The sequence below is a fragment of the Cnephaeus nilssonii genome (genome assembly GCF_951640355.1).
Source record: "Cnephaeus nilssonii genome assembly, chromosome: 18".
In the NCBI taxonomy this organism is placed as follows: Eukaryota; Metazoa; Chordata; class Mammalia; order Chiroptera; family Vespertilionidae; genus Cnephaeus; species Cnephaeus nilssonii.
Window position 1 is genome coordinate 16,868,625 of NC_137089.1, and position 25,281 is coordinate 16,893,905.

General features: G+C 38.1%; 1 protein-coding gene across 4 annotated transcripts in view; it reads left to right on the plus strand.

Annotated features, from left to right (window-relative positions):
- OXR1 (oxidation resistance 1) overlaps nucleotides 1-25,281 on the plus strand; it is a 343,514-nt gene that overhangs the window by 183,305 nt on the left and 134,928 nt on the right. Inside the window, exons 1-2 of one of the 4 annotated variants that reach the window (XM_079796641.1) lie at nucleotides 19,787-20,515; nucleotides 23,328-23,874. The exons of 2 other annotated variants lie outside the window; for them this stretch is intronic. Coding sequence is in view for 1 of the 2 variants with exons in the window: in XM_079796640.1 (XP_079652766.1) it covers nucleotides 20,503-20,515 (13 nt within the window). In the remaining variant the exon portion in view is untranslated. Of the gene's footprint in view, nucleotides 1-19,786; nucleotides 20,516-23,327; nucleotides 23,875-25,281 lie in introns of those variants that run through there. One more of the 4 variants, XM_079796640.1, reaches the window with a different exon arrangement.

Sequence of the window (25,281 nt, forward strand, 5' to 3'; positions counted from 1 at the left end):
ATTTTAATCTTAGAGGTAAATTATCAAAAATATGACATAGCAAACCAAAAAGGAAATACCTTAAATGATTAGGATCTTGAGATGCATTGTAGCAGTTGTCCACCCCAAGGAGGAAAGATCATCCATGATCTACAGGGCTTTAAGCATAGATCTAAAACCAATGAGTGGAAGTTCCAGGAAGATGACTTTTTTAGCTAAATATTAAGAAGACTAAATGAAAATAATAAATGCAAAAAGAGGGGTGTTTAAGACAATCTAGCCCTACAGTTTTGTTCTTTGTTCTGTTTTGTTCTTGTCAAATAATACATTCATATTTCGTTTTTGCACAAAACCATGGTAATGTCTACTGTGCCACAATCAACTTCTGTTTGTGCTGTGGTAGACTTTTGGAATGCTTTCCTTTTTATTCCAGTGCTTCTGCATTACAGCCCTCAGTTGGGAGGGTCCATTAATAAGAGGCATTGTAGAATAGGTTAAAAGTCTTGGCTATAGAGCCAAATGCAGCCTGATTTAAATCTGGATGCTGCCACGTACTGTGTGATATTGGAAAGGTTGCTTAATTTATCTGAATCTCAGTTTCTACATCTGTAAAAATAAGATACTATCTACATCACTATGCTGTTCCATGGAGCAAATGTAGAGAATATATTTTTAATTAGGTCAGCCTTTGAAATATGATAAATGTTAAACAAATACCCATTAATAAGCTAGTGGTAGATAAATGAAATTGAATCACTATTATACTTATTTGAAACAAACTGGTGTAGTGGTACTTGTGGAATGCGACACAAATTATTTCCACTCTTTGTATCTCTACCAACAAGCATACTACCCAAAATATTTTCACTTTTGGTTTGAACCCTCCTATTAAAAACACACACAAATTATAAAAGATAGGACTTTTCCCCCAGAGAATGGCTGATCCACCTGCAAAGAAGAAAGGAAATACTTTTGATTCTTGCTTACCAGCACTTTGTCAAAACTGAGTTTAGCAGATTGGTGGTAGATACCTTAGAAGCACGGAGGAATTCGCCAAGGTGTGATGAGCTATGGAAACAGTTGATTTCATTGAGAGTTAGAAAAGCAAGGCAAGGATTAACCCTGAGTTGTTTAAATACAGGGCAGACGAACAAGGGTCCCAGGGAGTGAGTGGAGATCTCAAAGGTAGTAGAGAAAAATGTATAATATGAAGTGGGAATAAGATACTAACATGTTATATAGGTCCAGTGTTAACTCCTTGTATTGGTTCTTGGCTCTTACATACATCATTCTGGCTAATCTTGATATACGCTATGTGTCATGTATTTTTATTCCCATTTAACAAATGAATCAATTAAGGCTCAGAAAGGTTGCCTGAGATTCTATAGTTAGTAGCAGACAGACCAAGGACTTGAGTCAGTCTTCTGTACACAAGGAGAGGCCTATTTGCTCTGTACCAATGCCTTCAATAGATAGAAGTGATCCTCTTACAAACAGAGCCGAAGTATCGCACCATTCCAGTAGGTATACAGGTGATCATCCCTACCCCTTGGAGAGGATTCTTTAGCTATAGAGAGACTACTAAGGTTATACTTGGAGGTTACTGTGAATATGACTCAACCTGAAGTCCTAAAAGAAAATGAGTTCACAAGAAAAAAAATAGCAAACAGTAAGTGGCCCAAAACAAGTGTTTATTAAACCAGTAGTGCACCTATGAGGAAAATACTATATTCTCTTCCCCATTCCCTGAGACAGGTTTTTTTAATCTTCATAAAACAACTCTAAGATATTTTAGAAGCAAAGCCTCCTAAACATTCAATTCTTATTAAGAAATTAGAAAGCTCATAAGAAAAACTTAATTTTTCTTCCCAATCTGTATTTCTGCCAAAATTTATTGAAAAAAAAGATATAATTCATACATTAATGTATATGCAACTATAAAATTATTTTATCCGAATAAATTTCTACCATAGATTAGGCTTTTATTATTTTTTTAATTTCCATTCCCTTTAATAAAACTGATAGAATTACTGTATATAAATATATTTAGTTTAAATAGGTGTTTCAACTATGTTATGCTGTTAGCAATAACCAGAAAGTAATATCACTGCAAGAAACTAAATATCACATTGGCTTAAATCTTAGGGTCACTAGGGAAAAATTTAATGAAACCATGTATAAGTCAGTTCTAATATCTGAAAAGATTTTTTTAAGCAAATCTTTACCAATCTCTAATTTGTTCTCTTTTTTCATAAATGGGCATAGTTTGTGTTGACAATCCCCCCAATAGGGTTGAGGATTTGCTAAATTCCTTTTTTTATTGAATTTTTTTTGGGTGACATCGATTCACAAACCCATACAGGTTTCAATAAAACATAATCTGCACCTTGCGTTGTAAACACATCGCCCCAAGCAAAGTCTCTTTCTGTCCCCATTCCCCTCCCACTTTGTCCACCTCCACCTACTCCCACCCTGCTTTCCCTCTGGCTAGTCCCTCACTTTCTTTCATCCAGCCCCCCCAAATCCTTCCCTTCTGACAGCTGTCAGTCTGTTCCATGTATTCTTTTTTTTTTTTTGATTTCAGATATTCTGACTTGTATTATTTTTATTTTTTAAATTTTATTTTTCAATTACAGTTTACATTCAATATTATTCTGTAGCTAAATTCCTTTTTGCCTATAATTCATTTCAAATGTGGTTGTCAGGTCTGTTTGCTTAAGACTTGTGAGTCCTAACTCCCGTTTCCCTGGGGTCACGTTTCTATGACGTTTTCTAATGGTAAATGGGCTACATCTACAGAAATCTGCAACTTCTTCCTGCACCATGAGCATAAGGAAGGGACTTCCTACATGTCCGCACTTCTCAGCCACATCACCTGTGGCTGGCTCCTGATACAGACATTGGAGGATTCTGCAGAGTGCAGTATAAGTGAGGGAAGGACAAGGAGGCTACAGGATGGCCATCTTCATTCAAAGGACTTCATAAAAGGCTTAGCGATCAAGAAATCTACTTTGAAATTACTTCAGTTTAATTTGTTTAAGCTATGTGTGTGTGGTCATTCCTTTGTTTTATACCAATTTTTTTAAAGATTTTCATTTGAGAGACAATGTATTTATCTTTGTTTTTCTTCTAAGTTTTATGTTGATGGATTATTTAATTTTTGAATACCTAAATGTGGAGGTGAGAGGTTGGTTAATGAATCCCAGAAGAGAGGTTATTGAACATTATATACACATCAGATAAAAAGAGAACACACACACACACACACACACACACACACACAAACTGTGTAGAATTATGTAATTCTCAGTCACAAGTGATTTCCTTAAAAATAGATGAAAAGCCACTGCTGTCCTTAGGGAAGTTGGTTTCTTCAGACACAAGTAGATAAATTCCTCCCTATGGCTACTCATTGGCCAGCTGATATTGTATATCAGCTAAGGTTTACTTAGGGAAACAGAAACTACTCTTAAGTGTTTGAGCAAGAAAGGACTTAAACCAAGGAATTATATGCTTACAAAGGAAAAGACTGGGAGTAAAGGCCAGAGAGAACTGTTACTGCTTTTGGAAAAACCCAGAAGGGCGACTATGTCGGGAAGCCGGTGCCAATCCTCCCAGTTTCCTGCAGAACAGAAATGGTTCACAGAGATATTCGAGAAGCCTCTGAAAACCCCACATTGCCATCGCCCCTCAGTCTACCGTTACCACTAATAGAGGAAGATCTTACCCTCTTTCCAAATCTTTATGAGTTCCTCTCCTTAATGGGATCTAAATGAAAATCTTACTAACAGGACAATGGTAAGATATGTACACATATAATACCTTAATAAAAATAAATAAATAAATAATTCTTACTAACAGGAGACTGCAAATCAATCTAGTTTTCAGGCTTCTAGGCCTTTGGGTTAATTGTACTAAAAGGTCAAGGATGGGACTGCATTGATGTCCATACAATAAATTGTGTAATTTCCCCCAAAGCACTGGCTTGAGTAATGCTGAGTGGGTTAGCATTGTCAGTGTTTATATACCCATTCTTATCCTGCCTCTTCACTACAGAGAGAACAAGCCTTTTCTTTCATTTACAAGATGGTGTTCTTGTCAAAGCATATAATCCCAAGGGAGACATATGTGCATCATACAGGTAATAAGGAAGTTACCGAGCAACCAGCAATATGTGAAACTTTCCATTTTCCTTTGCCTTTTATGAGCCTTTTTATTAGCGAATCTGGTCGCGTTAAAACGCGAAGCAAGCAGGAACATATTTCAGTATTTGGGGTTTATCTTGTTTTGGAAGGTGAACGTTTAACCCCATTACGGAAGTGCTCTTTAAGGGATGCTTGATTTGTTTTCAGGTGGTGAGAGCAATTGAACATATACATGCTACTAGTGGAAGGAACCTCAGGGGGCACAGAGAATACCTTCACACAGTTTGATGTCGGGCGAAAAAAACTCTGACACTCCATTCGTGGTAGCAGAATTGTAAGCAGAGAGAAGAGTAATAGTCGGTTGGGAAAGCCAGAAGCAACAGGTTGGACACTCAGCATTCCAGGCCTTTATTACTTGACCGTGGGCACAATTAAGGTTAATGAGTACTGAGGAGGCATCACAAACCGGTTCGGTGTTGCGCTTTCATTTAAGACTGGATTTCGGCAATTCTAGGAAGAAGGACAAACCGAGGCCCTGTGGTGCTGAAGAATACAACGTGTTATGTTTAAGCCCACGTTCCATCTCCACATGAGGCTGTAGGGGCCAGAGATGAGCAGAGGCCTTGCTGTCATATGACAGAATCTATGTGCAAATCCTGCCTCTGCCTTTATTACCTGTGTGAGCTGAGAGGAGTATTTAGCATCTCTCTCTTCATTTATTGCATCTAAAACAGGGTAATAGAAGTACCTAATTCATAGATTCTTGCACTTAAACTAGAGGCCTGTGCACAAATTCATGCACAGGTGGGGTCCCTCGGCCTGGCTGGAGATCAGGACCCATTGGGGCCATCTCACCCAGTTCTGATTGGGGCTGGCCAGCTGTGGGGAGGGGCCACAGAAGGTTAGCTGTGGGAGTGCACTGACCACCAGGGGCAGACACTCAATGCAGGAGCTGCCCCCTGGTGGTCAATGCACATCATAGCTACCAGCTAGTCATCCAATCGTCCGGTCATCCAATCATAACAGTCACTTAGGCTTTTATATATATAGATGAGATCACCCATAAACAGCTGAGCATAGGGGGAATGTCAAAAGTCCTTGAAAAACAAAAGACACAGAGGGAATTGAAAACTGACCTCAGCAAAAGCTGCACAGAAGCCCCTGGTTCCGCAGGACGGCCGCCTCATGCCATGCCTGTCTTGCATAACCGTCCCTCTCTGGTTATGTAATCTGTGCCAGGGTTGCCGCCCAGCCTCCTGTCTGTGCGGATGCTTCAGAGCTGATGTTCTAACTCCTGGTGTTTCTTAACAGCTCGTCTGGGTTTCCTTCCATAGCTGCAGGCTACGGCTTCCTGTTCTCTCATCTGAAACCCCACAATTCCCTCCCTTCATTAATGTTCTAACCTTGAAGCTTTTAAAGCAGTCTGAGCAAGTACCACCTGCAGTTTCCTTTTTTCCCCTAGACTCTTACATGAAACTAATTCTTTTCTTAACATGCATCCATGTAAACTTACATTCCTTTTTCTTTTAGTGTCTGCTCTAAGTGTAGCTAATGAAACATTTGCTCCATCGAGCCTTTCCAATTAATTGAGATTTCCCCCCCCCCCCTCTTTTTCTAATGAAGGAGATAGAACCTATTACCTGAAACGCTGATCAGTAGGATTTAAAGAAACCTTCCCTTTTATGGTGCTTCAAACCATTTTAATTTCGTGCTGTCTTTAATAAGGTAACCGAAGCAAGGGAAATAATTCCAAACTAAGCTGTATGTTAGTGCTCAGTCTAAAATGAAATTTTAATTAGATAAGCACGGTTAAAGGTTATGTTACCCACAGAGGTTATTGTTCTAGCCTGGGATTGTCCTATATGATGACCATGATTTCCTGGATATGTTTATCCGAGCCACAGACTTAGCAGAAAGCAGTTTTTAGTAAAACTACTGATTTGTGGAATTCTGCTTATTTATTGGGAACAACCTTATTGCAAGGCAACTCCCAAGAAGAGAAAGAAGCAAAGATTGCCCCTAGATCCTACTTGTTGAATTGTCACATAGGATCCATTGGCACCAAAAAGGAATATTGAGACTCAGCACTTATTCTCCATCTCTGCAGGCAGCTGAGGATAACCTGGACTAAAATGCAGCAAGAACAGTCATGAAGAAGAGCTGCTGTCCTGTGTGGTAGTCACACGCCACTCACATGAGTGACAGGATCCTCCAGAGTGGCCTCTGTTGTTACTTGTCTTGGTTTTTGTCTGTTTTTTTATATTTAAGAGGAAAAGCTCTATTTTAATACAGAAGAAGAATATCAATAAGGAATACTTTAAACATAACTAACTCAGAAACTGAATTGAAAATTGAAGACACATCAGCAATCTAAAGAATATTCCATGTTATTATAGATGCTAACTTCAGTGATTTGAAGTTAGATATAACTGGCTTTGAATTCTAGTTTTACCAGATTAAGTTTTTTTAACTTTGAAGAAATAATTTCACCTCTCTAAATGTTCATTTCCTCATGTGCAGAGTAAGAATAACTTTCACTTCATAGAGTTACTATGAGAATTACATGAGGGATGAGCTCCTACATCTACGACACATACTACATAAAGTCTTCCTTCTTGAACAGACCACTCTGGGAAGTTAAAGCACATGGCCCTTTTGTATCAGTTAGCTACTGCTGCATAACAAACCCCAAAAGCCAATAGCTTAACAACCATTTATTGAGCTCATAATTCTTTTGAGTTGGCAATTTCAGTAACACTTAGCTGGATGATTCTTCAGATCGCATCTGAGCTCCCTCGTGCTTCTACAGTTGGTTCAATCAAAATCACAGATTTTTATGAATGTTTATATATTGTACCTGTATTCAATGGTGATATTCAAAATATGTAGCAACCACTTTGGCAGAGGCTTGGACCAATCAACTGCAATTGTATGGCGGGATCACCAGCCTGGGTGCCCCCTGCCAGGCGATTGTCAGTCCTTTACCAGTAGTTCCTGGGTCATCAGTTGGTCTGAGGGGCCAAAATGGAGGAGCCTGGGCAACAAGGGAGAGTGATTGGTGCAGTAGCTGTGGATCAGCCAATACCGAATGTTAGCTCTGCCCCATCCATATTATAATCTTTCTTTCCATTTTGCCCCAAGTCTCTTAATATCATCAATATACGTCACCCTGCAGTGAGCCTAGGTGCCCCCAATATCTTGGTACCAAGTGTACTTCTTGCATTCATGTGTCTCAAATTCCAGTAAACTCACATCAAGAACAAATACAAGTTATATGATTAATTATTAGGAATAGGGCAACAATATTTAATTGGAGGAAAAGAGGGTGGTAATAGGCAGTTTGTAAAAACATATTAAGTATTTCAGTATTATAACAATCATACTTGTCAAGTGGGACCAAAGAGCCCAATTTTCTTTCATAATAGAAAATAAAATATACAGTTCTCCAAGTGGATGAGACATGCCCAATTTCAAAAGGCACCATGGTTAGAAACATAAAACTAGGGATAATGTGGAGAAATCTAGAATCTGGAGCTTGTATTTTAAACAAATGATTATAACTGGTATTGAAATGGGAAAACCATTGACTACAGACCATCTATTGTATGGAGGAAATGCAGTTGAAAAGGGGCACTAACCTGAATAGTAAAGAGAGGGACTTCAGCTTGCTACGGCAAATTTGAAATATTTGCTGGTTTTCTGCCCCATACACTGGTTAGGGTTTTCCTCCAAGTTTTTTCCTATATCACCTCACACGCCTGTTCTGCTGCTCCTAAATGACTTGTGTTCCTTCTATCATCATGTAAAGTTGGCCAGGATTACTGACAGCAGGCACCCAGAGGGTAGTTCCTGCCCTGAACCTTGACAAATACCCTGTAGGCGCTCTCCTCAAGTCCCTGCCTGCCCTGGAAGTCCCACTGCTGAGCAGGGGTGTTGGCCTGAATGGCTTGGGCTCCAGGTCGCCTTCAAGTCACTGGTCACTCCAGTAACTATGCAGCAGGGGTGGGGAATGTCCAACCTGCGGGCCATATAAAGCCCTTGAAATCATTTGGCCTGGCCCTGCCAAGACATTAGGGGTGAGTTAATTAAATGTTTGACCAAATATAGCAGGCTAATCTTTAAGTTGACAATTTTGTATGGCCCTCGAATGATGTTATAAATATCCAAATGGGTCTTAGCAGAAAAAAGGTTCCCCACCCTTCCTACACAGGATGAGACAAAAGCAACTTGCAGTGCTAAATGCAAGGAGCTGCTTAAAAGTACATAAGTAAAAAGGATAGAGGCATGCCAGATGGACACAGGAAGCAATCTGAAAGAGTCCTCAGTGGCCAAAGCTGGAACAGCTTGAATAACCAAATAGGGAGGCACTGGATTTACAAACCAAAGTATAAAATACATATACGTGCGTCCATGCTGAAAAACAGTCACTGGCCACGACAGGTTCAAGTTCCTTTCTGATCAAACCATCCTTCTTCAGCCCATCTCATTTTTCCCCACGATGCTACAGCTTGACTTAACAGCTTATCTATCTTAACCTCCTAGGAGATTATTTTGTTTTCACAACTCTCCTTGGCTGCAGGGAGAAGAGGCAAGAGGGAACTTTGTCTTTTATAAAGCTTTGCTATGCATATAGAGATGTCTGTGATGTTGAATTTATTTAGATTCAGGACAGGTAGACCAAACACTTCAGGGATGTTCCTCAGGTTTAATAAGATTTCTCATGGCCCACCAGATGCTCTGCAATTTCATCCGCAACGTATGCAGATGCTGCCTCAAGAAGGAGAGAAACTGAGTTTGATGCCACAGCGTTCATTTTGTGCTTACCTCAGTGAGGGATGAGTTCAGATACATTTTTTTTCTTCTCGCTTGTTTACATCATTTTCTATGCACAGACTGCTAGATAATTCCCCAAATAGGGAGTTACTTCTCTGGGGCTGGCCTGCCAAAATTCATTTTAATACCAAATACAAATGCAATTAAAACAGGGACCATTTGGAAGCTCATGTTGGTCTGTCAAAATTGCATAATTTGATAGCCATGTCTATTAGTCATTCCTCCGAAATACATAGGATTCAGGAAGAGTTGATAAAGTTAATGAAAAGTAAATAATTTAAAAAATGGTTTCTGTGGTTCTCCATTGCAGCTTGTTAATAAATACAGGATATCTTCAATTAAAATGTAAATGGGACTCATTGCATGAAGCTATCTGGATGATGTGTGATCATTGAATAATTTGCCCATAGCCACGGAACAGTGGCCAAAAACAAAATGAATTGTTGCTTAATGATTCAAATTATGATATTTTGTGATCATTTACCCCTAGTGCTGGTGGATTATAACCCAGGGCAAGTTTCTTAGCCCCCCGGAGTCTTGGTGTCCCCATCTATGATAGGAAGAAATTGAAACACATGATCTATAAAATCCTTTCCTGATCTAAAATTCTGTGAATTTTTAGGTCATGGACTTTATTATATCTTGTTTCCTTCTGCCCTGCCAACCAATTTAATGAAAGAAGGATTTATCTTGGATCCAGGTATGAAATCACATCTTGTTTCCTCATTTCCTAGCTGTGTGAACATGAACAAGATACCTTATCTGAGATTCTTCATGTGTAACAAGTGGCGAAAACCTACTTCGTGGAATTTAAAATTCCAAGTGCAGAATCCTTCATTTATAACTCATGGGGTCCTCAATAAATTGTATTCCTTTTCATATTGTGCATCATTTTAGCAATGAAATCTTGGCCTCCAGCCTCTTGTCCCTACAGAAACAGTTATAATCCTGGACATTGTACTGGAGGAAAAATAAAATATAGAACCACAGCAGATAAGACCTAAAAAAAAAATCATGTTTTTTTCTTCCTGAGTTTTCTTGGTTCCGAAATGATAGAAAACCTTTTCTCATTGCTCCTTTTACAATTTTTTTTGTTATTATTGACTGTTACATATCCCAGTTTTTTAATTAAAAATAACTTATGATTATTTGTCCATTATAAAAATAATAGAAAATATATACAAATAGAAAAAATAAAGCATAAACACACTTTATCTAAGTGTGTTTTAGAGAGAACTACTTTATATAATTTCCCAGATTACATGTAAACTGCATATACACATTAACAAAATGAGTTGTTACTATATGGTTGTAAGGTAAGCACCAGGATATGTGCTCTGCAAGGGCTGGGCTATGCATTCATTTGTTCAGTGCTGTTTCCCAGCATCTAGAGCATGCTGATCACAGAGTACATACTCACTACTCTTTTAACCTAGTATGGCCTATATATTTTTGTACCAATTAATGTGATTCTGCAGCATCATTTTCAATGATTATGTAGTATTCTATAGTGTAGATATATCACAACTTACTCAATTGATGCTCTATTATTGGATTTGCCATTTTGGGACTTTGTTCTTTTTTTGTTTTGTTTTGTTAATCCTCACCAGAGGATATTTTTTCCATTGCTTATAAAAGAAAGTGGAATGAAAGGAGGGAGGAGAGAGAGAGAGAGAGAGAGAGAGAGAGAGAGAGAGAGAGAGATCAATTGGCTGCCTTCTGCATGCGCTCTGGTCAGGCCAGGAATCGAACCTGCAACCCAGGTACTTAACCTTGACCAGTAATTGAACCCAGAGACCCTGTGGTGTGCAGGTCATCACTCCAACCACTGGACCACACCAGCCAGTGCTGGATTTTGTTCATTTTGCCTGTAACAGTATTTTAATCAACAAACATGCAAATAAACCTGTAGCTTTCTTCTTCCTTATGACTTTGTTAGTATAATTCTTAAAAGTGGAATTGCCAAGTTCAAGTAATGTACTATTTCAGAGAATTATTGCACAATGCCAAAATGCTCCTCAAAAGATTGTCAATTCAGTCAACAGAGAGAGTGACCATTTCCCTGCACACTCATAGATATTAGGTATTTATTATGTTGCAAAAATACTTAAAAACCAGTTCTCAAAGTAGGCCATTGCATTTTAATTGTTGAGGTTACCCATTCTGCCCGCTGCATGACCGGGCTGAGACACCTTTCTCAAGTCTTTTTGTGAGATACAAGATCCATTACCCAGCAAGGATAAAATCTTACTAAAATAGTGTGGAGAGAGTTCTGTCTTGTTTGTTTCACTAACTTGATTACTTAAGGAGAGATAACAGGTAAGTTCTTATAAATATTCTATAGATATTCTTATAGGTAGTTCTCACTTTGAAATTCTACCATTCCACATAACAAGCATTTTCAGTCCATCATATTTCACATCTGGGTAGGTAGACAGTGCCCATTTAAATTAATCCCAAACTGTTATGAAGCCCAGAAGCACTGTTAAACCTTGTGAAGTATGTGTAGCCTGCTCGGTGTTCTCCCCTATGGCAATAAATGTGAAATGTCTGTGTGGGAGCTGTTTCTTCAAGGTAAATAGATTGTTATTTATATCTCTAGGTGCAAACGCTTTGAAATAACCAGCACACGTTGCAGCGGAATGTGGCCTTACATAATTTTCACAGCCCCTGCTTTCTTATCTGTGTACTGTCACAGTGTGGCTTTGAGCTTTGATCTGAGTTTGACCCCCAGCCATGATTCTTGCTCATGTTTTTATCATGCACTGTTAAGTGAACAGCACATCGAACGAGATCCAGTTGTGCTTCCTTGTTCTCTGATTTTGACATTCAGGAAAACCATTAATGCTGCTTCCACTGTGTCTACATCTCCAGACTTGAGGGTTTTTTCCCCTCCCCTTGGAGATATTTCTAGAACACATATTCCTGGAAGTTTAGGGCCAATGGCTTTGTACTTTCTGTATTGCATGGAACTCACGTTGATGTGATCAATTAATGGTTATCAAGAACTTGAGACATGATTTTGCTCTTTAAGAGGTACCTCAAAGAGGGACAGTTGCCAACAATGAACAATTAGGAGAGAAGTTGGGTGACAATGTGAAGATTTGGAGAAGGGGAGTGAGAACTTAAAAAGAAGAGTTAGGTTGTTGAGAGAGCATATGGGGAATTTGAATTTCAATGCTTGCTAGAAAGAGATGATATTTTGAGTAGACAATGAAGCTGGCCTCCACCTCCAGGAGAAGGAGGTTATTATGGGAAAAAAGGTGCCAAAAAATCAAAGGAGAAATTGTAGTATGAAAGCAGAAGAATGGCCAAGAATCGTGCTTTAACAATAGAGATAGATTTGAACTGTGGGACTCCGGCTGGCACAGAAAGATGGGGAAGAAACGGGACAAAAGCTCTTTGATAAAGAATCATTTGCAACATGCGATGTCTACTGAGGATAAAAATGGGAGGAAAATAGTTACTAGTGTCAGACTGTTCAAATGAGCACATTCATGTTTTTTTCTCATTTTAAGAGGCAGTGATATCTGCCTTAATTCAGAAATATTGACGTTATCTCCAAATAGTCTGCAAAATTTTCAATTTTTCCAAAGCTAAATGTTAATTCTTAAAATGTTAGACACAGTTGTAGAGGCAGACAGTGTCTAATGTTTCAACAACTCCCATAGTAAAGGACCTTTTCCACTGATCTGTTTTTAAGCGTTTGGAATTTTTTACTCATCGAAAGCAATCCCATTTAATGGAAAGGGACTTGGCTTTAGAGATTTAGAGATCCACATCCCAGCAGCTGAATTAACAGCTGTGTGGCCTGGAGAATCTTATCTTATCTGAACCACATTTTCTGTATCTATTAATGGAGATCCTGTCTTCTCAGTTTTGAATTATATAAGACAGTGTGCATTAAAGACCGAACTCAAAGTAGGCAGAGAATTAATGAGGTCTCTTTCCCACCACCTTCTCATGCAACGTGAGAAGGGTCTGCAGGAGTTTATAAAAGTAAATATACTGTAACTAGAGGCCCGATGCATGAAGATTTGTGCAAGAATAGGCCTTCCTTCCCTTGGCTGCTGGCACTGCCTTCACTCTGCCTTCGCCTCAGCCGCCTTTCTGCCTTCGCTCTGGCCCGGAGCTGCCTTCCGCCTCTCGCCTTGTCGCATCAATTTGCATATTCCCTCCTTATTGGCTGTGGGCACTACCATCTTTGTCGTGGAGTTGTGGTCAATTTGCATATTCTGTCTTTATTAGATAGGATATTGTAATTGAGTTAAAAAATGAAGGAGCACCTTTAAGACAGGGGATTGGCATTATCAGGAATGTGAAGTGGAATTCGTGTTGGAGTTAAGCCTTGAATTTGTCTCAATTTCTTGCTTTTGGTTATAAGCAACAGCAAACCTGTCTCAAATAGATTTAAACAATAAAAGAAGTTCATAGGCACATGAGACTGAAATCCAGAGGTAAGCAGACTTGAGATCAGGCTCAATCTGTCTATTGAATGAGGTGGGAAGGACCCATTTTCCTGCTCTCTCAACTTCTCGACTCTGCTGCTTTCCTGCTAACTTCATTCTGTACAATCTTCCTTCCTCCTGGTCCTTGTTCACATCCAGGTTTGCTTATAATTAAGACATCTGATCTAAAGTGGCTACTGTGAATGTTTGAGAACCTGAATTTTATACTTGCTATCTCATTCACATTTGGGGGGGGGAGGGGAGAATACAGGTTTTTTCACTCTCAAACAAAAATCCTGACCTTTTGTTCTAAATAAATCAACTTAGAACACTTACCGACCCTTATCTTAATAAATGTGGCTGGATATGGGGTTATGGCAATTTACTTGGGCCTGAGGTAAAGCCAGTTACCTTTAAAATATGTGGGCTGCATTGGTGAGGGGTAGAACGCAGTACAAGAATCTGGAGTGCTGTTACCAGGAGAAAGAAATATACATGCTGGTAGGTGAAAAGGGCAGATATCCACCAGAGTAGCAACAGCTAAATGGGCAACATTGAGTTTTATACATTTGTGTGTGTGTGTGTGTGTGTGTGTGTGTATACACACATATGTACTTCCAGAATTTAAATTTAAGGAAGAGTTTATTGAATTTGGTATTGTCTAAAAAAAGAAACTGTTTCATATTAATACTGTATTCATTAATAATTCTGCTAAATTAGGTCAGAAACACCAATCAAATACAGATTTTTACATATTTTTTTCTGATGTTTTAATTTAATGGGAGACATGATTTGGATAATATACAGTAGATTGCTAATATATCCATTAGTATTTTAAATAAGGCCATTTTAAATGCTTGAGCAGTATTCCATTACTGTCAATTCATGATTTAGTTTTCTAAAAAGAGACTACAATGCAGCATTCTAAGATTAGAAGTAAGGCAACGTTTCTTTATGCTTAAGGTATGAAGTTTGAAGTGCCTGACACACCGTTGTGAGTGTTGAGAGCCGGACTCTCATTTCAGCCCCGATGTGGAAAGTCATGCGGCCTGAAAGTGCTCCCAACCTTACCCCAATAAATGCATCGAACCTTCTTCAGCAACTGAGTCTGAGACAGCTAACATATAATGAGTGATTTTTAACTTTTTAAAATAGGCATTCAGCCCTAGCTGGTTTTGCTCCATTGATAGAGTGTCAGCCTACAGACTGAAGGGTCCTGGATTCAATTCCAGTCAAGGGCACATACTTCCCCTATAGGAGGCAACCAATTGATGTGGTCTCTCTCACATAGATCTCTCTCTCTCTCTCTCTCTCTCTCTCTCTCTCTCTCTCTCTCTCTCTCCTCTCTCTCTCTCTCTCTCTCTCTAAAAAGGGGGCATTCATTTTTTAGAATAACATTAGATGGCTTCTGAGACACTAGTTTCAAATAGCATGACACTCTGTACTTTCAAAAAGCTATATTAATTGGGCTATAGAATGGATTAAGATTATTTAAATGTTGGGAAATGTCTACTAAATATAGTGGTTTTAGTTTTGATATAATTAGTGGTGAGCTAATCTTCTAAAAGTAATGAGTTAAATCCACTGGTTATAATACCAATTTGGTTGCTATAACAAAGGTCTAAATATTTCATTTTCATCCCATACAGCAGTCTGAGAGAAAGTAGTCCTGGGTAGGTGGTTTTTTTTTTAGTGTCAAGGGTGGTGACTGATAGTTCCTCTGGCATCCTTAATACTCATCTTCATCTCTTAGTCAAAAAAAGCACCGCTAGCGTCTACTCCAACATCTGTATTTCAGCCAGGGAAGGAGGGGGAAAAGGAAAGATGGCACAGAACTTTTCACATCGCTCTGTTCACTTCTTATTGGCTGGAAACTAATCTCATGGCCACACCTAGAACCAAGGAAGGCTGGGAGATAAAACATTGTACTGGAGAGTGTAGTGCCCAGTTAAACCCTCTGTCTCTATAGAAGATGAGTATAGATCTTAGGGGGAAGAGTAGCAGACTCTGGCACAGAGCCCTTGCAGAAAGGAGGCTGCTTACCTTCCTACCCACCAAAGCTAAGGTGCATTTGTCCAACACTCCCAGTTAGTGTATCAGGTTGCCCAAATATAAACTATCATGGATATAATGGAAGATTCATGTACATGAAAATAATGTTTCCACTGCAGTTACCAAGGTTATTAGAATTCAATATTTAAAATAATTATGAGAGCCTGGCCGGTATTGCTCAGTGGTTGAGTGTTGACCAATGCACCAGGAGGTTGCAGGTTCAATTCCCTGTCAGGGCACATGCCTAGGTTTTAAGCTTCATCGCCAGCAGGGGGCGTGCAGGAAGCCGCCAATAGATGATGTTTCTATTTCTCTCTCCCTCTCTAAAAATCAATAAAAACATTTAAAAAAATATTTATACTATGTACTGTTTGTTTCTGATTTTTTTAATGCACATTTTGGAAAGTACAGAAAAATATAAAGAAGATGCCAACAATCAACCATGATTCCATTAGCCAGATAACATTGTTAAGAGTTTGGTGCAATTCTTTTATGGTGTTCTTCATGAAACTTTTATTTTTACTTAATTGAACAGTTTTGCATTTTTAGCCTGATCTATACATTTTTCTCGCATCTTTGAATTGTGATTCTAAATATTATTTTAATGTTTGCATTAACTTAACCTATATATGTACTGGAATTTATTCAACATGTTACTAATGTCAGATGCTTAGAGTGTCCAATCTTTGTTGGTATTAATAACGCTACTATCAGCATCTTTGTGCATAGATTTCTGTCTGCATTTTGAATTACTAATATAGTCTTACAATGAAATTGAATCAAATATAAGAACATTTTAAAGGTCCTAGATCTATATTGTAAAATCACTCTTCATGAGGGTTGTGAAAATTTCTCCTATGAGTTCTAGTCTCTTTCACATCACTAGCATTATTATAATTAAATCTGTCTCACTTCATTATGTGAAAAAGGGCATTCCAGGCTCTTGGTGACTGATGAGCCTGAGTATAGCTTTACATGCACAAGCAATGTTTTTGATATTGGTAGAAGTGAGGTATCCCTTGTCCTACCAGCACACCTGGTTACATATTCACCATCTCAGTATTTACATGGTGTTTGCATTGTTCTTATCAACTTGGTTGTCCCGGGCTTCTCATTGACTTTCTATCTTGTTCCTGCCATCATCTGAACTCAGCCATTACTGTACTGGCACCTTTGCCCTTAGTTACCACCTAGAGCAGTGGTCAGCAAACTGCGGCTCGCGAGCCACATGCGGCTCTTTGGCCCCTTGAGTGTGGCTCTTCCACAAAATACCACGTGCGGGCGCGCATTACAGTGCGATTGAAACTTCGTGGCCCATGCGCAGAAGTCGGTTTTCAGCTCTCAAAAGAAATTTCAATCGTTGTACTGTTGACATTTGACTCTGTTGACTAATGAGTTTGCCGACCACTGACCTAGAGAATCCTCTCAACCTTTTCCTTGCATAGAAAGAAATATACCAAACCCTCCTGAAATGAGTGCTGCCTTGAACTGACCTCTCATCGCTCCTGAAATGCTTGACTCCCTCCTCCTTTGCCTGTCTCTAACCATGACTACTTTCATTCCAGAATGTTTTAGTTGGCTCTGGGTTCCTGGCTTACTGTTTGGCTTTTGCTGTAATTCCCTATTTAAGGCTCTGGTTGGTTGTATGGTGACCACTTACTATCTGACATCCTGTAGTGGCGGTTGTTTGGCACTTGAAACTCCTCAAATTTCCGGTTCTCTTATGTGTCCTTCCATCGTACCTAAGTGTTAGGTTTAGCCCTAGCCTTGTTGCTTCTCATGCCTATCAGCCTGAAGCTAAACAATATGAACAGGAAAGCCTAGGCCAAAGTGAGAGAAGTAGGTAACTATTCCGGTTGGCTCTGAATGTGCAGGGAAGAATGTTCAGGCTCCTGGCTGTTTGCTGGCTCTGGAGTCAGATGGACTGAGCTCCAATCTTGAGTCAATCATTTACTAGTTGTGTGACCTAAGGCAAGTTTCTTTGCCTCTCTATACCTCTGTTTTCTTAAATATAATATGCATATGTCGTATCTGCCTCAAAATTATTATAAAGATTAAATAAAGCATGTAAATTACTTAAAAGGACATTCACAGAAAAAACACTCAAATGTTAGCCATTGTTTTTATCATTTCTCAGTTATGATACTTGATGACTTTGTTGATCATCTAAATTTGAATATCATTCTAAATGACTATTTCCTTGACTCATGAATCATGGGATGATTGTTAAGTAGCCATAGCTTCCCTTACACAGCTATTGAATTCTTCATCTTTATGAGGCATCTATTTCCATAGTGAAAAAGGGAGAAAAATCACTATTAATAAAATCATTTAGAATCTTATTTCAGTCTATGTTTGAAAGACCCCAAAGTTGTAGGAACTTGGAAGAAGCAGTGACCAGAATGGAAATCTTAGAACAGCCTGTTCCAAAGCCAAGTTGCTGGATTAAGCAATTAAAGGTCTAGCTGAGTTTGTAATTTGGGTTCATGTATGAGACAAAGATAACATTATCACCCATGAAGGAGAACCTGCATGTAATTGGCTAACACTTTTTTGCCCTAGATAATGATTCTACAATGAAGAGTTACTAATTTTATATATATGATTCTTAATCGAATCAGGCCTTCTAATTATCAAATAGCTCTAAAGAACTTATTACTTCCGTTTGCATAATGTTAGGGTGACAGAGTTTTTGTTTTTTGTTTTTTTTGTTTTTGTAAGCATGAATACTATTGATCACATTTAATTTACTTTCAAGGTTCCTAGTTTTCCATTTGAGGAGACTAACCCAAAGATATAAAGCTCACATATGTATTCCATGTAACATAGCTAAATAGTCAACAGCATACCTAACCTTCATATCATTACTCCAAATGTGGTGTTCTTTCCATTACCTGAAGGTGATGCCAGAACTCTCCTGCTACTTCATAAGATGTCATAGAATTTGAAATTAAGAGTGGTAAAAATGAATACTATTAATATGTGAATATTTAAAACATTAGTATTTGAAGGAACTAAGTAATCTATAAAATCAAAATAATTATAAAGCTGGATTTTAGAGACTCACTAAAACAGTTTGATTTATTTTCCCATTCAAAATATTGAAAAGAAAATCTCTAGCTTCAAATATCTCTCCAAAAAGAAAAAAAAAGTTATAACAATATCTCAAGATTTAAGTGTTCATTACATGCCCAACAATACAGTAAGCATTTGTATGCATCATCTGATGTACTGCTCATGAGAACCCCACAAAGTAATTATACTTTTTTTCACTGTACAAATGAGAGAAAGAAAGCTTAAAAGCTTAAAGAGGTTAAGTAATTTGTCCAAAATTGCAGTATCTAAGTAGGAAAGTCAGGATTCCAATTCAAATAAACTGAGTTTTGAGGCCATTTTCTTTAAAAAAAAATTTTTTTTTCATTGATTTCAGAGGAAAGGAGAGGGAGAGAGAAATAGAAACATCTATGATGAGAGAGTCACTGATCAGCCACCTCCTGCATACCCCACACTGGGCTTTGAGCCTACAAACCAGGCATGTGCCCTGACTGGGAATTGAACCGCGGCCTCCTACTTCATAGGTCAATGCTCAACCACTGAACCACACTGACTTGGCTTGAGGCCATATTCTTAATCACAGTGCTATAATTTCTTGATCTTATATAATTTAGCCTTACTGAGCTGTTCATTTCTTCAATTCAGTGAAGTTTGAGATAGTAATAATTGGTTAAAACTCCAAAAAGTTTCCCTAGTCTTATGGCTGCAACTCAGATGCTGTTATCCTGGGCTCCCAGCGGAAGTGTGCACATGCCAACTAACCACACACTTCCAGCCAGCTGCACAAAGTCATTATTCATGATTTAGGTTGGAAAACTTCCACTGATGACCATGTTATTCTTGTGTATGATTAACTGGCACCTGTGACTTTAAATGCACAGGATGATAAGCAGAGATCTTAACCATTATAATTCTATAGTTAGTGTAGTTGTGTTAAGTCTGTACACATTGTTGATAAACAGATACTCGGAACTTGTTCATCTTGCATATCTGAAACTGTATACCCATAAAACTTACTTTTTTTTTTCTTTTCCCTATCCCCTAGCCCTTGGTAACCACCATTCTGTTTTCTGTTTCTACGAATTTTACTACCTTAGTTACCTCATATAACTAGAATCATATAATGTTTGTCTTTTTGTGACTGGCTTATTTCACTTAGCATAAAGTTTTTAAGGTTCATACACAATTTCCTTCATTTTCAAGACTCAATAATCTTCCATTGTATGTATATACTACATTTCATTTACCATTCATTCATTGATAGACATTTAGGGTGCTTCCTTGGCTATTGTGAATAGTGCTGTTATGAACATGGATGTAACTCTTTGAGGTCTTGCTTTCAGCTCTTTTGTATGTATAGCTAGAAATAGTATTGCTGAATCCTATGGTAGTTTTATTTTTAATTTTTTGAGGAACCTCCATGTTGTTTTCTATAGTAGTTGCACCTTTTTACAGTCCTACCAACAGTGCATCGGGATTCTAATTTCTCCACATCCTCACTAATACTTGTAATATTCTATAAATTCTTTTTCATTTTCTTGGTGAGGCAGTATCCATTTGATTTCAGAAAATGTAGTATTACTAAAGCTAATACTTTTGAGCCAACATATTTCAATGTTCTCCAGCCCTTTGAATGTTCTGGGAATGTGTTTAATTTCGGAAGCTAAATATTTCCCAGAACATTCCTTGAGTAAATGAATAACTTGCTCTTTCGAACCTAAAACGCAGATTTGTTTCTTCAGTCTTTGGGCCACCACTGTCTTACCCAGCTCTAAAAGCTTCTTAAAATTAGTCAGGAGGAAGGTATTCTCACCTCAACAGTTTGCTAAAGATGAAGAAAACCTGGTGCTATTCAAAGACAGTCTGTACTTAGAGACTTGGAATTCAGGATGGAAACAAACTCACTGAAATAGCAAGGATGTTTGAAAGAGAAGAACTCACCAGCCCACTGCTACAGAAGGCTGAATTACAAGGAAATAGGCCCTTTAGCCATGAAGCTGAGAAGTAAGTTTCTGAAATTAAGCCTTTCTATTTATTTTTTCCTCAATTTACTTGAAATGTCAATCATTAGTTGGGGAAAGCAGAGTGCTGCTATTAAAGCATGGATATTAACCAAATGGTAGAATCTTATGCAAATAACAGTGGATTTGGATATTTGTATAGGCCCTTGTATAGAGTAAGTACCAGAAATTGCCAACCTTTGATCTTAAGAGAGCTAGTTATGTTAGCTATATGTAAGATTTTTATTCTGGGTTATGAGTTGAAAAAAAAACACACCTCTAAAACATTTATCTTATTTCTGTTAATATTTTTTGGTTTTTCTTGTTTTCATTTCTCATTTCACTAGTGAAAACTTTCAGAAGCATTTTTTACTCTAAACATGAGAACAGATGTATAAAAAGAAATGATAACACATTTAATGTCACATTTATTTTCTGTAGGATTATTATATTTAAATTCTCAAAAGAGTTACTAGTATAGAAAAAAATCATAAAATTTAACATTTTCAGGCAGTGACTGATAAATTTTCTAATGCTACCAGATAATTTATAAAAATAATGGATAAGAAAGATAAGACAGAAAATACATAAAAAAATAAATATTAATCAAAACTCAGGGTGCTTCAGTTGGAGAGAAATAAAATTAATAAAGACCTATTAGCAATGACAACGTTATGTGGAAATGTTAATAATAAGCTAAACACAAGGCACTTGTTCTCTGTGACAGCTAAAAATAGCAAACCTAGGGAGAATGACCTTGTCTTTCCCATAGTTAACCAGTGTTATGGTTACCTAGCATACAGAAGTCTATGGACGTATCTTGCAAAACAGAAATGTCCTTGCCATTGTAGAACTTACTGTAATTTCTCAGTGGTGAGTATTCAATAAGGGAGAAGATGTTTATTTTTAAATAAAAACAGAGATTTTTATAGCATTTCAACTTAGCCTTTGCTAATCCTAAAGAGTCAAATTTCTTAGTGAGCTTATAAGTAAAGCTTAATTTTCACAAAATTAGAGGGAAAACGCCACATTTATAGAGAAAGGATGTTATGAAACAACAGCGTTGCTCTTTCCTATTTTTAGAATATAACTGCTACAGCTTATTACTTGCACAGCAGGATGATCTTATGAAGGAATCACTATAATACAGTGAGACTTTGAATAAGTCTGTGGACTTAGTCACAAAGGGACCATGAAACAAATAGAGGAAATTGGAATAGAAGAGAGAAAAATTAGAGACCTGTGACTTTCAAGGGGCTTTTTTTGGTAATAGTGGCAATGATAAGTAATGCCCGGCCATAGTTAAAACAGTATTTTGTTTCTTTCTAGTCTAGCAAAGTCTTCTGCCAATGAAAATAAAAGGGGGCACCATTTTCTTGTGGGCCCCTCATAACAGAGCCAACAAGCTATTTGGCTTATTTTGCTACAAAATCCATTTCAGATAGTGGAAGTATTTCTTCTATGGAGCTGTGACAGGGATGTCTAACTACATCCAACTGCTCGAAACCACCAGCCCCTCAGATGCCTTCTGGGCTTTCCTTTCATTCCCCTTGCATGAGATGCCTTTTTCAAACGATTCCAAAGAGTCAGCTACCATGACATCTGATTTCCAGAAAATAGACTCTTTTGCTGTGCCATTGGTGGAAATGAACCTCATGCCTACACAGCCCCCTCCTCTTTCTTTAGCCAGCCAGCTATGGCCAGGCCTTCTATTCCCTTTGAAGACTCTCACTTGGCTTAAAGTGAGGAGGAAGCTTCTCTAGCCTTCTCTCCAAATAATAAGGGGATGGGGTGGGAGCACAACATACTGACCACTTTCTCCAAACAGATTCTCTCTTGGCACCTCTCATCTCTGCTCTTTTATACCTTTTAAGTACGTGAGGGGCAAATGCTGGCTGGTGTTACAGTCTCTTAGCATCACTTTTAGGATGTGGAGATATTTGGTACCTGCTCCACAGTTTTCAGTCTTGGGGTCCTCAGTCAAAAGTGAAACACAGTTCCATTTCCATAGCTTCTACACTTCTATGACATGCTGTAGTTATGCTGTTTTAACTTAATCCTATCTTTTAAAACAAAACACTTGACTGACGTATGACTGACATACAAAAAGCTATATATATTTAATGCATATAGCTTAATGGGTTTGGAGTTATGTACCCATGAAACCATCACCATAATCTTCTATGCCATAACTATCCATCACCTCAAAAAGTTTCCTCTCACCCTCTTTACTTCTTTTATGATAAGAGCACTTAACATAATACCTGCACTCGTAGAAAAAGTTGTTCGTATACAGTACACTGTGGTTAACTGTTGGCATTATGTGGACCAGTAGATGTCTGGGACTTACTCATCTTACAAAAGTGAAACTTTGTACTCTGGCAATCAGTTTTTTTAGTGCCCCACTCTTTAATAGGAAAGCTATTGAAATGTGTTCCTTAATTTAAGTGCTCTTAAATTCTTAAGTATCCTTAAATTAAGGAAGCTTCTACTATGAGAATGTTGACAAAACCAAACATACAGAAAAATTGGGTTGTGTGTTCACCACCCAAAATCAAGTCTCCTTCTGGCAGCATTCCTCCCCCCTTTACTCTCTTCTACCTCCCCCAGCCCCCTTTCCCTCTGGTAATCACCATCCTGTTGTCTGTGTCTATGAGGTTTTTGAGTTTCTTGGGGGGTATTTTTTATTTTTGTTTTTTGCTTAATCCCAATCAGTATATTTAGTAAGAATTTCAAAAAAGAAAAAAATGGGAAGGAACAGACAATATACAGGAAAAAAGAAAAGCTTCTAATGGCACTATTAATATTCTCAACAGGATAAAATATGTTGTACCCATGAAACCAGAATAAAGTGATACAAAAAGGAATATTAAAACAAAAACAAAAAACAAAGAATGAAAGTTCCAAGAGAATAAAGATAAAATTGCATAAACAAAAAACTCAGTAAGAGCTTTGAAGGAAATCTTCCCAAAAGAATAGCAATAGGATAAAGGAATGAAAATAAGAGAAAAATAAATAGGAAAATTAGAGGGCCAGTTATGGAAGTCCATCATTTAAGCAGGAATTCCAGAAAGAGATACGAAAGAAAAAATACGGTGGAGAAAAGTCAGACATAACTAAAGAAGATTTCCCAGAACTGAAGGACATGAATTTCCAAATTAAAAGATCCCAGCACCGAAACCAATGAGTAAAAAGAGACCCACACCTAGACATATTATCCTGAAACTTCAGAAAAATGGTGACAAAGAAATGATCATCATATCTTCCGGAGAACGTATTTACTCTGGATCAAGTGGTATGGGACGTGTCTACAGCAACACTAGAAGCTTGAAGATAATGGAGTTTGCCTTCAAAATTTTAATGGTAAGTTATTTCCTACTAAGAGTTTTACTAGAATTATAAACAATACTAGAGGCCCGGTGCACGGATTCGTGCATGGGTTAGGTCCAGCCAGCCCACCCCTGATGGCGGGGGGGGGGATCAAGGGTGGGACCAGATGGGAGGAGGGGCTGTGGGGAGGAGTTCTGTCCCCTGGTCGAACTCCCGGTCAAGGGGATAATTTGCATATTAGCTTTTTATTATATAGGATGTAAGATTAGAATAAAGTCATTTTCATACATGCACATTTAAAAAATGTCTTCCCTATGCTCCATTTCTTACCCAAGAATATAAGAAAATAAAACAGGAAGGAAAATATGGACTTGAGCAAGCAGGAGATACCCATAAGGGAGATGTGAAGGGGATCTTTTGAGGGGCAATTCCACTGGGATAGCTGTCCTAGATACCAGAACAAGAGCAGGTCAAAACTGATAGAGTTCAAGACTGGTTCTGGGGAGTGGAAAAAGGAAGAGATTGGAGGAACTGCTTTACTTTATAAGAAACCTATAAAGTAGGTAAACCTCATTGGTGAAATGATGAGCTGAGCATAGATTCTTAGAAGGTGAAGGGTTAGCAACGCAGATACCTGGACAAATAAAATTCCAGGAAGAAGGAAAGAAAGGCCTTGCGGCAGGAGCTTGCTTTATATCTCAGGAACATCCAAGTGAGTGTGATTGGAAAGAAGTGAACAAGGGCAGAAGAGATGGGGGATGAGTTTGGAGAGATAATGAGAGCCAGATCACATGCCATCTTAGAAGCTTTTATTCTGGATGATAGGATCATAGTTCTTGCTCAGAGTGAAATAAGGAGTGACTGATTTTTAGCAAAGAAGTAACAAGATCTGACTTAAATTTCAAAAGAGTAATTTTAACTGGAATGTGAAGAATATGGTGTTGGACCAGCAAGGGTGGAAGCAGAGAGACCAGATTGGAAGTTATTGCTGTGATTTAGGTAAGAAATAATGGTTCATGCCAAGATGGTGGTGATGGAGATCATGAGAAGTGGTCACCTTCTGGATATATTTAAATGGAGAGCCCACAGCTTGTTCTGATCAATAGGATGTGGGGTGTAAGAGAGTATAGAGTAAGAAAAAACACAAAATAAGTGTCAAATATTACTCTAAGGCTCTTGGCCAGGGCAAATGAATGGGTTTTCTCTTATGTAATGTGGGAAAGATGAGGGTGGGGCAGGTTTTCTGAGAGTTCAGGAGTTTATTTCTGAACAAGTTAAGTTTGAGATGTTACCTAGGCCTCCTAGTGGAGATATAGAATAAACAAGTTGAAGATACAAATCTGGAATTTGGAGGGAATAATTGTTCTGGGAATATTAATTTGGGAGTTTACAACATATAGATGATAACAAAAACTATGGATGAGCTCACCAAAAGAGTAA